The 14,875-nt window shown below is 38.9% G+C and overlaps 3 protein-coding genes across 3 annotated transcripts; 2 read left to right on the plus strand and 1 right to left on the minus strand.

The window, feature by feature from the left end:
- Nucleotides 1-7,212: 7,212 nt before the first annotated feature.
- PKNH_0618000 (early transcribed membrane protein) lies at nt 7,213-9,411 on the plus strand (the record flags this gene model as incomplete). Its single annotated transcript, XM_002261815.1, has 1 exon — nt 7,213-9,411. One exon carries the CDS (start codon nt 7,213-7,215, stop codon nt 9,409-9,411), a length of 2,199 nt encoding a protein of 732 aa, XP_002261851.1.
- Nucleotides 9,412-11,304: 1,893 nt separating this feature from the next.
- On the minus strand, nt 11,305-11,911 carry PKNH_0618100 (uncharacterized protein; the record flags this gene model as incomplete). The annotated part of the gene is made up of 3 exons (XM_002261816.1): nt 11,305-11,423; nt 11,547-11,608; nt 11,724-11,911. 3 exons carry the CDS (start codon nt 11,909-11,911, stop codon nt 11,305-11,307), a joined length of 369 nt encoding a protein of 122 aa, XP_002261852.1.
- Nucleotides 11,912-12,975: 1,064 nt separating this feature from the next.
- PKNH_0618200 (haloacid dehalogenase-like hydrolase, putative) lies at nt 12,976-13,848 on the plus strand (the record flags this gene model as incomplete). The annotated part of the gene is made up of 1 exon (XM_002261817.1): nt 12,976-13,848. The coding sequence occupies one exon, from the start codon at nt 12,976-12,978 to the stop codon at nt 13,846-13,848; it is 873 nt and encodes a 290-aa protein (XP_002261853.1).
- Between the last annotated feature and the right edge of the window lie 1,027 nt (nt 13,849-14,875).

A 14,875-nucleotide genomic window follows, 5' to 3' on the forward strand; every position in this document is an offset into this window, starting at 1 on the left:
CCTCTTCTTCTTTTTTATTTATTTTTTTTCATCAACTTGTAATGGCAACGGGGGATATATACAGCGCAGAGACAGATAAAATACGAAAAAAAATATATCAAAACTGGGGAAAATATCGTGGAAAAAAAAAAAATAATTTACTTGGGGCTACAGCAAATTGTGCTTTCTATTGTATGTATAACTTATCGAGGAGATTTTGACTAATACAAAATTGTGCGCGGAAGCGGGTGGGGGGTAACGGAGGGGTGCTCTCTCTTGAATTCTTTGCCTTCTTCCGTCAACATGAACGTAATGTGTGCATATGCAGGGATAATTACATATGCACAGCTAGGGAGGTTCGTCCATACATATATATATATGCCTATATGTATGTGTACATGTAGCGCTCTACATGATAATATCTTCTTCACGTAGTATGCTTTCGTCGAGGAAGGGCGCAAAAGGGGTTGTATGAGTAATACGTATGTATATATATATATTTGCTAAAAAAAAAGAAGAAGAAAAAAAAAAAACGCCTTGTAATTTACATAAAATGGGATATCGCTTGAGGGGGTATCCTTCAACTTCTTGCGCTAAGTAGACTCGTCCTTCCTTCCTCACATATGCATCGAAACATGATTTTTATTTACTGTCTGAGGGCTGTTACAACTGGGGGGGTGGGGTTAGAAAATATTTTTGCGCGCATTCATATAACCGTATATGGGGGTATACGAGTTTTGCACTCCCTGTTCACTTGTTTTAACTATCTCTGGCTGCATGAACTGTGTATGTGTTTTCTCCTTCTTGCATGTTAACCCATGATGGATTTGTGCTGCTGGGGGGTTGGGGGTGGGGGCAACGCACGTCTATCCTGTTGCCTATTCCTTTTAGCCTCTTCGCTTCTCCGCGTCAGCTAGGTCCAATTCTCCTGTACTCCGGTTCGCCTACTCTCCTCTGCTACCCACACACTCGACACATTACAAATGGCTGTGCTGCGACTAAATGAGGGGGAGGGCCTGGTGGGGGGTACGGGGATGCTATGAATAGGGAGAATCTGGTGGTGGCCAGCCAAGAGGGGCTTTCCTTCTTTGCCTTTCTTCAATTAATAGGAATTTTGCTATATTAGCACTATGCATATAAAAAAAAAACACTACGTAAATCGGAGCGGGGATCTCCGGGAGGAATTTTGAAAAAGGGTGAGTGATTAATCTGTATATATAACTCCTACACACTGTAGTAGATCTGTTCTGTCTTGCAGTTTATAATAAATGTGGAACTAACTGTCTGTCTTATTGCACAGGGATATATGTAATTATATCTATAAATTTATAAGTTCATATATATGCATATCTGCTTATATCTATGTATGAAATCCGATTAGGAAAGAGTGCTCTTCCCCTTATGTGTCGACTTGTACATTCAGCATATGCTAGGGTATTCCCTCATTTACATTGGAACAGGCAAAAATGATCAACCTGACTCTTCTTTTTTGTTGGTTTCTTCGGAAAATTGATTTATTGAAAATCATAGTAACATAAATTTATATATATATATTCATAGGAAGAGTGAATCCTCTCATTGGGGTATATTTTCATCTGGGGGTGTCATAGGGGGACATATACATATCCGAAGGGGCATGCATGCATATGTATGGGCATAGCTCGGGGAGGATCCGTCTACTTTACTGTGCAATTGCAGTTGTCAATATTTATGGAAGGGAATGGTTCCCTTTATATCTGCGTTCACACGTGGGTGGCAGTTATTGTGATTGGAAGGATTTTCACTTGGGGGGAAAATGATGTTGGCTTCGCTGCTCTTTGTCTCTTCACTTTGGGTATGCGGTACGGACCTTTTGTCTCATCAATGGGATCTTTGTAGGTACATGAAGGTTTAAGCAAGTTGAAGCAGGTTAACGAAGTTTAACTCGTGGGTGTTAATCCATACGTAAAAAATGGATATGTGTTTTTATAAAATCTTAACCCTCAGGGGACGCACTGAACAGCTGTTTTTGTTTTTTATTCAATTTATTTCCTTTCCTTTCCTTTCCTTTTTTTTTTTTTTTTTTTTTTTTTTTTTAATTTTGCTCTTTGAGAAAGTTCTACTTTTGTAAAAAATTCTGAGCCTATTTAACTGAGCATTAATGTATGAAACAACGTTCGTATGAAATTGAGTACGTAATTATACAACAAAAAAGGTAGCACAGCGTTGGCAGGTTTTACACGTCATAAAATGTACGTTTTCTTAATTCCTTCTTGCTTGGTAAATCTGCGAGTATTTTAAACGCTTGGAAAGTTCCGAAGTGCCAGTGACTGTTATATACGTGTTTACAGTAACGTAACAGGTGAGAAAATAGCTTCACAGGAGCATAAAAATAAAAACGTTCGAACGTTTTATTCACTTTTGTGGGAGAATAAATTTTCGACTGTCGAAAGTTACAATATAATTTTTCCTTGTATGGCTTTTGTATGGGGAAATGTTTTTTGAAGAATTATCGTTCGCTTGCGTGGGTTGGTTTTGGTTTGTTTGATTGGTCAATTGGTTTTCAAGAGGTTGGAATTTTTTTTGTACTTAAATGTTAATTTTGCGTTGATTGTTAATGTACCAAATTGCTAATTTGCGAATTTGCGCATTTTATTTTTTTATATTGGGATAAATTTTTTTTAATATTAATTTTTTTTTTTTTTTTTTTTTTTTTTTTTATATCCCACCGCGCTGCGTATGCGCTCTTACCACAATACTGTACTCCCTTCACGTGATGCCGCATTCTCAATTTTTTACGTTCACGTTTCACGTATTTTTGCTTAGCATAGAAAATAATATAACGTACCTCCCCTATAAACAGGAACGCGATGGCACAGGGATTTTCCGCGCGCGTGGGAGCGAAATGCCCAAATAATGGGGCGATGCGATGATATTTTATACATTTCTGCTATGATATATATTTACATATAAATTTATATAGATATACGCCCGCACTATCCTCTTCTGCCAACACGGGGAATTAGCACTTTCCCCGTTGCGCACAGCGCCCACTGACCGACTGTCCACGGGCCCAGGCATGACTATGCTAGCTTAGTCGCGTCGCCAAGTGCTCACATATAAGGAACCAGAGCGCTGTGCTAATATAGGGGGGGGGAATTAATCCCCATACCACATAATGGCGCAGAAATGGATGAAGGATGATAGTACTCATCCCCTTGGGGGGCAACGAACATACAAAGCATGTACGGATGGTTGGCATCTACATTGCTAGGAACTCTTGGTTCAGGGGGCACAAGTCCCAGATGCACGTAGAGCGCCTGCTTACATGTACGTAAAATAAAGTGGTATATTACCTTTCCCTTGAGCGTGACATATACAAGGAGGTGCAGTGAACGAAGGGCAGCTCTAAAAGTGCTCATGCCGAAAAAACATTACATACACATATATATTGTATGCGCATCGTACCGGCAGCGCGAAGTAGGCTGATTTTTTTTTTAATATATAAAATAGTTATGTTGCCAACGGTATACAGGCATTTCCCCCCTTTTTTTTTTTTTTTTTTTTTTTTTTTTGTTTTTCCGTTCGCATTTCCCAGTTTGATACATTTTTATACTTTTTCCCCGAACAGTGAAGTCAGTCACCACGTATTCGACTTTTCTCCCATATACGTAAATTTATTCATCCTTTTATCCCCTTATCATGGGGCTTATTATAAAAAGAGGCGGGGGGAAGTTCAACCCTCAGCGTTACACCCAAGGGGACGAAGGTGCATATAAAAGGTAGGTATGCATAAATAAGCGCATTTATAGTTTGTACGTATGTATCATTATTACAGATTCCGACGGGTGCACATGGACTGGCTGTCGGGGGGGATTTTGCCAGTCGGTGGCCCATGTCGTCATATATTATAAAAGGGGCAAATTCACGAACGCGTAAGCGCTCTTATGCATTTTCCTTGAATTCATGAATCCACACGACAAAAGTGAGGGCGCAAGAAATTATTACTTTAACAGCGCTTCTCTACAAATATATGTATAACGGAGCACCTGTTATAAAATGATCAAATTTCTCAAGGGAGAAGAGGTAGCGCCGGTGAACCTCCCAGTGAAAGAGCACATCAGGGGGCACGTTTTTCTTTATTATAGTTTGATCGAATGGGCGAGGGGCGATTTTCGTGTATAGGCAGCTGCGTCGTACGAGAGATGTAAAAAATTCCCTCTTAACAGTTTCTTCTTTTCTATTCAGTCACTTTCCATCCCTCTCTCAATGTAAAAATGTAAAAATGTATGAATGTTCCTGTTGTGCATTCGACAAAAAAATGCGTACGACAAGCGTAGTCATAGATTATAATCAAATTAGAGGGTTTTCCACTTTTGTGTGGACGATTTATATATGTATATATCATGTATGTACCTGGAAGGGAAAATTACACCTCATTGAACGCTTCATTTTACTTGCCCATTTTGAAAACCATTATCCTAACTGTGCAGAAGAGGAGGGATTTAAACCTTCCTCTCTTTTCCTTGCATATTCCTTCTTAAGGTGACATTACACACATGGAAAAAACGCACGTACGCACTTTTTCATATCGTACTCGTGCCACTCAAAGGAAGAGTGAAATATCCGTTCGTTAAAATTCACACCTCAAAGCGGGGAAAAAAAAAAAAAAAAAAAAAAAAAAACGTATTAAAATGAATTCATTCCGTGCTATACAAATATGAAAATATATGTAGTCAATTTGATTATCCATTTCTAAGAGCATAGAGAACATATATTAAAAGGTTTACATCTTTCCAACTGGCATGATATTCCCCCTATCGTGGGTGTTCCCAAATGGGGAGGCCAACCGTTCAGCTTGCAACTTAAACCTTTACACCCCTGCTAATGATTATTCAATGGGTAACTCCCAAATGTGCGCGCTCAATTTAGAGAAAATGTAAATTAACAGGCGGGAAGGATGAAAAAAAAAATATAGCCATCGCGTAGTAGCAATATTAGTGAAGGTTGGCATATGGTCTATGTCACTCGTCGAAAGGTTTGGACGGATGCATTCCTTGAAGTTGTCTTTTTGCACACATCGGTATGTGGTTAGGTACGTGTATAATATGTGCATATACATTATTGGGTATCCTATATCTGCAGGAGTTTGTTAACTCACCCATTTACTGTGAAAATTTTACACACAACATCTCCATATAATGAATGTTTACTAAATGATGCTCCCGACAGAAGGAAGCTGACCGCAGTGGGATGCACAAATTATCTTAGGAACAACCTCAGTTGTATATTACCCTTTGGTGAAAAACTTAACGGGATGGACAGTTACTACATGAACGCTGGTGTAGCAATATGGCACCTCGTTGGGCGCTTGAAAACTTTGTAATTCACCAGTCGAGTGTCATTTTTAAATACTACTTTTCTGGTATGTTGTGTGAAGAAGAGGCGCTTGAGTTGGCAAATGGGGTTGGAAAAAAAAAGTAATAAATAAAAAAAAAATAAAAAATTTTCACTATGGCAAAGAGCCGAAATTGTCACATCTTTATCCGTTTGGCCCAGTCGAAATTGGTACAATTTATAACGATAGAATAGTTGCATGCTAAGGGAAGTAGTTTTTTTATCTTATTTTTTGTCCAATTAATGGGATGTTTGCATGGGAGTTACCACGCGGGGAGGGAAAGAGCCAATGGGGATTTTCCCCTTGCACATCAGGCACACACATATATAATAATATATATATGTACATACATATGCATATACATGTAATGTCGTGAGACCCGTTAAGTCGTGCGCGCACATTCCCATATGCTGGTCCAATTCAGGAAGACACGCCACAGAGGAGTAAAAGGAAAAATGCCTCTGTGCCGTGGGGGGGTAATTCAAAATGGGGGAATTAGCTTGTTAAGCGAATTTGGCTTCTCCGCATTTTTTTTTTCTTTTTTTTTTTTCCCATACTATTTTCCCTTCGAGTAGACATATACTCCAAGTCTGTCTGAGATCAAAGATGTGGATAATTGTGAGTGGTCATACGTTTATGCTCTTGTGCACGTTCCCCTCCTCTCCTTGCCATTTGCATTCCCTTTGCTTCCATTTTGGTTTGACGTGCGTGGGAATTCCCCGGCAAAGTTCCTCAGCTCAACTGCCAACACGGGATCACCCGATGACAGGGTGCATTGAGCCCGTTACGTATATCATCCCCCACCAGACGGCACACCTGTTCATGCCATATATCCAAATGGGGAATAGGAAGGTACGATTTTTTTTAACTCAGGCCCGTATTCATAGCATTTGATTACCCTTTTGGAGTTACCGGCCTATGTGTGTGTACAGCTGACGGAGGCAATGGATCATAGCCATTGTCCAATGCGCTAAATTTATGAACATAAATGGGAAAAAAAAAAAAAAATTGCATTCCCACTCCTAGCGTATCATAAACTCTTCCAAAGGCTGCTAAGCACATAAGCAAGTTTATGTGAACTATCATATGTACCTATTTATTTCCCCCTTGTTTTTAAGCACTTTTACCCTTTTTTTTTTTATGCATTTTTTTCCCCTATGTATAGATTGACAAACTAGGGGGGAAAAATAAATCAAAAGAAAAAGTATCAAATGTGCAAATAATTTACTCCTTAAATTTGCATTTCGACACAAATGAGAGAAAAAAAAAAAATTGTACTTTTCTGCTCATATTTCATCTTTTTTTTTTTTTTTTTTTTTTAGTTTTTTTTTTTCTTTTTATCTTTTTTTTTTTAATTATTTATTTTTTTATTTTTTTATGTTTTTTTCTTTCTCATTTTATATTCCCGCTATATTTTATTATCACAGAAGCATATTTAAAACTTTGCCATCGTTGTATGTGCAACTTAAAAGATATTGAGGCATACAAACATTTGTGCGCCGAACATTCAGCAAAAAACGCCATAAAGGGGGGAAGAAAAAAAATAGAAAACTACCGCGTTGACAGAAGCGCGTAGAAACAATATGTCGCTTTAATCGAAAAAATCGAACAAAAAAAAAAAAAAAAAAAAAAAAAAAATTACCGCCTTTCTAAATTCCGCTTAAAAACAATTCCCTAATTATAAGTTCTGAGCGGCAGGTGTGATTGCCCCTAGAGCTGATATCTTACATACACGTGCTAAGAAGCACTAGTACCTCCGTATTTGAAATTTACCTATAATTACCCTCTCACACGTTGCCCGTGACTGAGGAGATACACATACCGAAGACACACATTCCACCTATCCGTTTTCCATAATGAGAATATACAACGCTTTTTTTCTTTTCCAGTTGCTTCTCGTATCGTGCTGTTTCATACCATGTCTGTCCCACAAACCTCACCAACCCACTGTGGGGTCACTGCATGCATTGAAGTCCATGGAGAATAAAATGCAAATGAGGAGAAGCAGGAGGAAAAAAATTATCCTGTATTCCATAGGTTCCATCCTAGCACTAGCAACAGTTATAGCAACTGGGGTAGGCATAGGAATGTATATGAAAAAGAAAAAAAAAAACTCCTTGGAAAATGTGCAAGAAGTTGAATCTGAAAGGTCAGGGAAGGAAAAAGAAGAGCCCATTTTGCTGATGAACAAATCCGAGGTTGAGAAGGTTGAGATCAAGGGGGATAGCGAAGAAGTTACTCAAAAGACAAGCAGCCCAAGCGAAGGTATCCACACGGAAACCTCCATGAGCGAAAAGGTGGACGCCCAGGCAATCATAAGCGATAGGATGAAAAACGAACCAACTGACAACAAACCGCTTAACATCGAGGAGACAGTAGCAGAACCCCCCAGCCTCGAGATCGGCGATGCAGAAGTAGAAATAGAACCGTTCTCTACGGATAAGGACCTTTCGAGTATTGAGAATGTAACTGATAAAACGAATGATACACTAACTCCAGAATCAAAGGATTTCTCTGAATCTGTATTTGAAGAAAATTTGGATGACAATCATCGTCCTCTGAAATTGGAGGATGCTTTGATAGATACTCCAATTAGTGACGATGAGCAATCTGAATTTTCTGGAAAAACTAATGAGATTGAGTCGGGTTATAATGCAAAAAGTGGAAATGGTGACGGAACAACAAGTTCTTCCACTAGCAATAAGTATTCTGGAATTTCTTCACAAGATAAATGGAACAAATTTTATGAAACAGGCATAGAACCCCCCATTGTCCCAGTGAAATACGAAAAGGTTGGAATTAAGGATACCCTTCAAATGGGATCTGAGGAAATACCAGTGAAGAATGATGATTCTGCATCTAACAATATTTTGGATGTAGAGGAAGTGTCTACATCTAATAAAGAGATCTTTACGGATAAGGATCTTTCGAGCATTGAGAATGTAACTGATAAAACGAATGATACACTAACTGCAGAATCAAAAGACTTCTCTGAATCTGTATTTGAAGAAAATTTGGATGACAATTGTCGTCCTCTTAAATTGGAGGATGCTTTGATAGATACTCCAATTAGCGACGATGAGCAATCGGAATTTTCTGGAAATACTAATGAGATTGATTCGGATTATAATACAAAAAATGTAAATGGTGACGGAACAACAAGTTCTTCGAGCAGCAATAAGAATTCTGGAATTTCTTCACAAGATAAATGGAACAAATTTTATGAAACAGGCATAGAACCCCCCATTGTCCCAGTGAAATACGAAAAGGTTGGAATTAAGGATACCCCTCAAATGGTATCTGAGGAAATACCAGTGAAGAATAATGATTCTGCATCTAACAATATTTTGGATGTAGAGGAAGTGCCTACATCTAATAAAGAGATCTTTATGGATAAGGATCTTTCGAGCATTGAGAATGTAACTGATAAAACGAATGATACACTAACTCCAGAATCAAAAGACTTCTCCGAATCTGTATTAGAAGAAAATTTGGATGACAATCATCGTCCTCTGAAATTGGAGGATGCTTTGATAGATACTCCAATTAGCGACGATGAGCAATCTGAATTTTCTGGAAAAACTAATGAGATTGAGTCGGGTTATAATGCAAAAAATGTAAATAGTGACGAAACAACAAGTTCTTCGAGCAGCAATAAGAATTCTGGAATTTCTTCACAGGATAAATGGAACAAATTTTATGAAACAGGCATAGAACCCCCCATTGTCCCAGTGAAATACGAAAAGGTTGGAATTAAGGATACCCCTCAAATGGTATCTGAGGAAATACCAGTGAAGAATAATGATTCTGCATCTACCAATGTTTCGGATGCAGGGGAAATGTCTACATCTAATAAAGAGTCTTCCCCCAGTAAGAAGTACACTTCCCCTAAAAATAGGGATTCTGGCAAAATCTCCAGCTCCACCCGAGTTTACAGAAATCCTTCGAGCGGTAACACCGGATTTGGCTTACGTCTATATACAGATGCCTCGGGTTCGAATAGTAATAAGGGACGAACACGTGGCCCCCAAATTAAGATTAGAAAGCGCAACTAAGTGACGTAAATATGGGGGGGTAATCATTAGTTGTGTGTGCAGGGTGTGTTCACCTTAAGTTGAACAGGCGCATATATAAATACCAGTTTTTGTTTGTGTGGATGCGTGTAGATTTTCGAAAAGTATAATATAAAGAATGATTCAAATGATTATTAGACGAGGAACAGGCGAGCCTCAATGATGCTCCTTTTTAAGTATCAAGATGTTGTATGTTTTGGAGCCCAAGCGATGATTTACTTTCAAATATTGAAGACCTGGGGAACGCTTCGCCTAGTTTTTCCAAGCACACTTGCCGGGCATCATCTCATCAGCTCATTTGGCTATTAGCCCATCAGTTCACCAGTTTATCTTCCGCTGTCCCATTTTGTTATACATCATTCCGAATAGCCAACCCCATCAAGTAATGTACGAATTCTTTAAGAAGGCGGCACACCGATGAGTAATATGGTGCCTTCACCTCTGATCACATATTTTTCGTTTCATAGGGGGGACTAATCTTTTAAAGTTCAGAGTTAATTAATTTTTCCTTTCTAATACATATGTACTTCCAGCTCATCAGCACCGTGTCTTCTTAGCGATACACCATGGAGAATAGCATTGTGTTAGCCGTTGCACGTTCGTCCGTTTACGTGTCCACGTTTTATGTGAGTTTCCTTTTATTCCGTTATTTCTCTTTAATGTTCTGTACGTAATTAAAAAAAAGAAAAAAAAAAAAAAGTTTGCCCTTTTTTAATTTAACCGAATTATATGTTAATTATGGTATCCGCTTAGTACAGGGTCATTCATTTTTATTGAATGATTTAATATTCCGCATGCTTGTGTCTTTATGTACCTTGATGATTTGAGTGGGTTAGGACGACGGGCCTACCGATACATACATCCGCATACACACGTCCATAGTGACCTTTCATCCGCTTTACAATATTCCTACGTGCCATAGTGTACCACTATTCCTTTTTTTTTTTTTTTTTTTTTTTTTTTACGTGGAGCTACGTATTTTGTTATGTAACTCGTTACATGTTTACGCCTCTCCTCTCCGAGACTAATTTTTTTTTGTAGCAGCTTTGAAATTTTGCCCGTCGTGCCCACCACCATCTTTAAGTTTAGTAGTTCATTATTTTTTTTTTATAAATCGTACTGATCCCCCCCCAAGCAGGGTTGTGTGCGAAGCACTCGTTCTGCTTTCCCTGATCGGTGGGCTAGCCAAAATGAAAATTGCTGACTAGTCAGGTAAAAAAAAAAAAAAAAAAAAGAATTATCTAGCTAGCCATTTCGAAATGGCATTTTCTTCACCAACAAGTGGTTCGCACACCGTTAGAACGAAGTACGGTCTATGTTAAATTCCGTTGTGGGGAAATCTCCATGCCACGAATTGAACTCGTGAAAGGAATATTTTTTCTTTTCTGTACATTTGCTCATGCTTTCCCAGAGCACAACGCCAGTCGAGTGAAGACAATTGGTGGGCGCTTTGCACGTGGTGAAACTCTGGTAGTGCAAATTCCCCCCACTTGTGATTTAATTAAAATAAATGGAGGAAGAAGAATGATCATGTCGGCATATTTATATCGCCAAGTTTACCAAAAAAAGGAAAAAGACGAATCGAAACAAACACAAACGGTCCAGGGGACGCGGAAAAAAAAAAAAAAAATGGAAATAAAAAATATTATTCTTAGCACATATTAACAGCATGTAGAGTAAATCATGTTTCCTCTAATTTTTTTTTTTTTTTTTTTTTTTTTTTTACCATACTGTATGTTGCTTGACAGCGATATTTACTTTCTCACACCACTTGATGATTAATGACAATTGGGCAGACACATAACCACGTAGAAGAACTGAGGTGTCTACGACGCGGTGTCTAATATAGTTGTTACACAAGTTAGGTACTCCTTCCTACATGTTGCTCAAATTTTTTACAATTTCCTTATTGGTATTGTTTTCTTTTCTGACTTTTTCCACCTCTTTCATTGCGAGCAGATTCCCATGACATGAGATGCAGATGACCTTCAGTCCTGCGAGGTTGGTTGGTGAGTTAAAGTAACGGTGTACGTTTCTAATGAGGGTGGGTACACACGTATGCTCTCATTTTTTTCGCTGCTATGTGGAGCAGTTCATTGCATCCCTCCTATTCGTACCTTCTGCAGTATCCCAGTGAACCTTGACATTGGTTTGCTTGACTTTGTCGCACCTCCAGCACCTGCAGGGGTAGAAATAGGCAGGAAAAAAGGCATGTGGTGACCATAAGGAAATATCCACCATGGACGTTCACCGCAGGCATGAACAAATGTGCCCTTTACACCCTCAGTCCTTACATAAAGGCCTTCAAAGAAGTGTATTTGTGCACAACTGCACTTTGGGGGTCGAATTTGCTATCCAGGTGCTTCCTCGGGAGGGGCTCAAACTTCTTCAGGAGCTTCACTGCTTTGTTCCTCTCCTTGCTAACGTTCGAGGACAGGATACTCACTAAGTCGCTCTTCTTGTAGTCCTTATGCTTGACCATGTTGAAGGGGGCGCACTGGGCCGGTGAGGAAAAAAAGAAAAAAAAAAAAGAAGCGCAAAAAGGTGTGATGCACAAAATGAAATTTCAAATGAAGTGCAAAATTTGGAGTGCTATTTCTCCGTGCACAAGTTACTCGTGAGAAAGTGAAGGACAAAGGGGGAAGTGGAGAAAAATTCCCCAAGTGGTAAAAAAAATAGCTTGGGCACGAAGTAGGATGGTCCTTTCTCAATTAAGCAGAGCTCCACAAAATTTAAGTGTTACGTTTGAGAAACGCCCGTCGAGTGGCCACCGCGCGGAGGTAGAAAAGGGGGCCACTCTTAAAGTGGTCGCGCACCTGCGGGAGCTTTCATGCGTGTTAAACGGGTATGCTCCCCCAATACGTGCATATGATAGTGCGCCCCCCGAAAACACCGCACGCAAAATGGTGAAATCGTAATATCTTGCAGAAATACTGCCTAAACGTTTCTCCACTGGATGATGCATACGAAAAAAAAAAAAAAAAAAAAAAAAAAAAAAAAAAAAGAAAAAAAGAAAAAAAAAATATATATATATCTCCGTTCGCCTTGCATTAAAAAAAAATGAACTTTCATTTTTTTTTTGGCTTAAAAAAAAATAAAATAAAATATAAATTGGCAAACTGAGCAGAAGGAAGCGGCATGGGGAAATAATTTGACGAATTAGCTCGACAAAACTGCTCCTTCAAAGAAGAGAATGTGAACCAATTGATGAAAAGGCAAAGCGTGTAGATGTACATATGTACGTATAATTGAAGTGTGCGATAAGGGGTTGTCTACATATGCTCTCATATGATATCGCACGCACGGCAGCGTTTTTTTCCCTCCCAAAAATTTTGGAACTAAAAATAGCTAGAAGTTTTTTTTTTTTTTTTTTTTTTTTACAGAACTGTGGATACTTCACCTCATTTACATTACATGCTAGTTCCTCTGTGTAGACGAACTATCCCCCACGCAACGTCTGTATCCCGCGCATACTTTACAACGCTGTTGAATCGAAACTGTTCCACGACGGAGAAAAGGAAATTACCACAAAAAATGACGGGGAAAATGCTGGACATAGTGGACCATGCGGGAAAAAATGTAAATCGCGAAAACTTGAAGGACGAAATAAAAATCCTCTTCACAGACATAGATGGAACATTGCTTAACAGTGACAATAAATTATCCCCACTGAACATGCAAACATTAATAAAGGCCAAGGAGAAGGGAATAAAAATTGTGTTTGCCACTGGGAGACCTATATTCTCTGTACAAGGGGTCATAGGGGAAGAATTAAAAAAAAACGATTTAAAGCTATTCCCAGGAATATACCTAAATGGATGTATAACGTATGCTGAAAATGGAGAAAAAATAATTGACCACATTATTAATGATGAGCTAAAAATGGACATACATAATTTTACGAAAAAAAAAAAATTCGATCAGTACTGTATTTGGTACACGGAAGACAAAACTTTCTGTTTCAGCATAAATGAAGAAATCAGGAACTACATGAATGTAGAAAGTGTCTCTCCTGAAATAATTAATGAAGAAACTTTTAAAACGTTGAAGGTGTATAAAGTACTTATGTGTTTAAATGAGCAAAACATTTCCTCCATTCTTCAATCCTGCAAGGATTTATTTGGGCACAAAATTAACGTAGCAAATACATTTATGTATTATATTGAATTATTTCACCAGAAGACTAACAAGTTTGAGGGGGTGAAGAAAATTTGCGAAAGCTACAACATCAATTTGAATAACGCCTTGGCCATTGGGGATGGTGAGAACGACATGGAAATGCTCGAGGGAGTGCCCACTTCTGTTGCGCCCAGTAATGCCTCCGATAAGGTTAAGAGATGTGCTAAGTATATTGGCCCATCCAACAACGATGGCGTGGTTAGTCACTCTCTCCAGACATTTTGCGGGGTCCACCCGTAAGAAGATGCAGTATAACCATGTTAAAGAGCTGCGAACGGAGGTCGTTGCGCGAGTAAGGAAGTTCACCAAGCGGTAAATCAACGTATTACGCTGAAGTCAGAGTTTTCCATGTGCCGTTTGGACAAGCACATACACCCACAGAACTAACTGCCCAGTTCCACCCCAAGTTACGTTCTCATTTTTGAAAGGTTCTCCCGACCCTAACCCCTGTCAAATTGTTTTAATGTGTTTAATTAATTTTTTAGCGCTTATTTTTTCGCGAACATTTTTTTGAGCGCGCCGGCGCCGCCCCAGATTTATTGCGTCTTCATTAACTGTTCCCTAATTAACTACCCCCAGCTGGCTTACTCATTAATTGCTATTCATTTATTCCCTCTATGTGTCCTATGAAGTTCGGCATGGGTACATGCACTGCGTGAACATTCGCTGTTCTGTATGTTGGCACACCCATTGGTTGGTTTTCCAACCGCGTAATTAATATCTTTTTGGAGGAACCTCATGGCACATCCCATTTGGATGATCCAGCAAAAAATGGGCTGCAGGTCAACTCACCTGAAGGATCAAATTGTGTCCTAAGATGATTTTTGTGTGTCCAGGAAGAATGGCCCTTTTTTATGTAAAATTTAGATAATCCACTTGGAATACTTTTCCTACTTCAGGGGTTACTTCCTGAGGTAGGGATATGATTATGTGTCCCCAAAGGGAATGTGGTGACAGCGTGATCCATTCCGCGTCTTAAAAAAAAAAAAAAAAAAAAAAAAAAAGGACCACAAATCAGCTTCACAGAAAATTCTTGCTCAATGAAGAGGGGCGCCGCAAATAGCATCTAAAAGCGAAGTAACATAATGAGCAGCGGTACGTGGAGGTAAATTTTCCATCTGCCACTGGGAGATTCGCCGTTTGATGTACTTTCCTGTGCAGATTATCCAATGGGAGCTTTCTCTCCAAGAAAAATGAAAATAAAAAATGAAAATAAAAAATGAAATTACAAAATGGGGAAAATTTTGAACGCGCGAAAGGTAAATTT

Source organism: Plasmodium knowlesi, assembly GCF_000006355.2.
Source record: "Plasmodium knowlesi strain H genome assembly, chromosome: 6".
Lineage (NCBI taxonomy): Eukaryota > Apicomplexa > Aconoidasida > Haemosporida > Plasmodiidae > Plasmodium > Plasmodium knowlesi.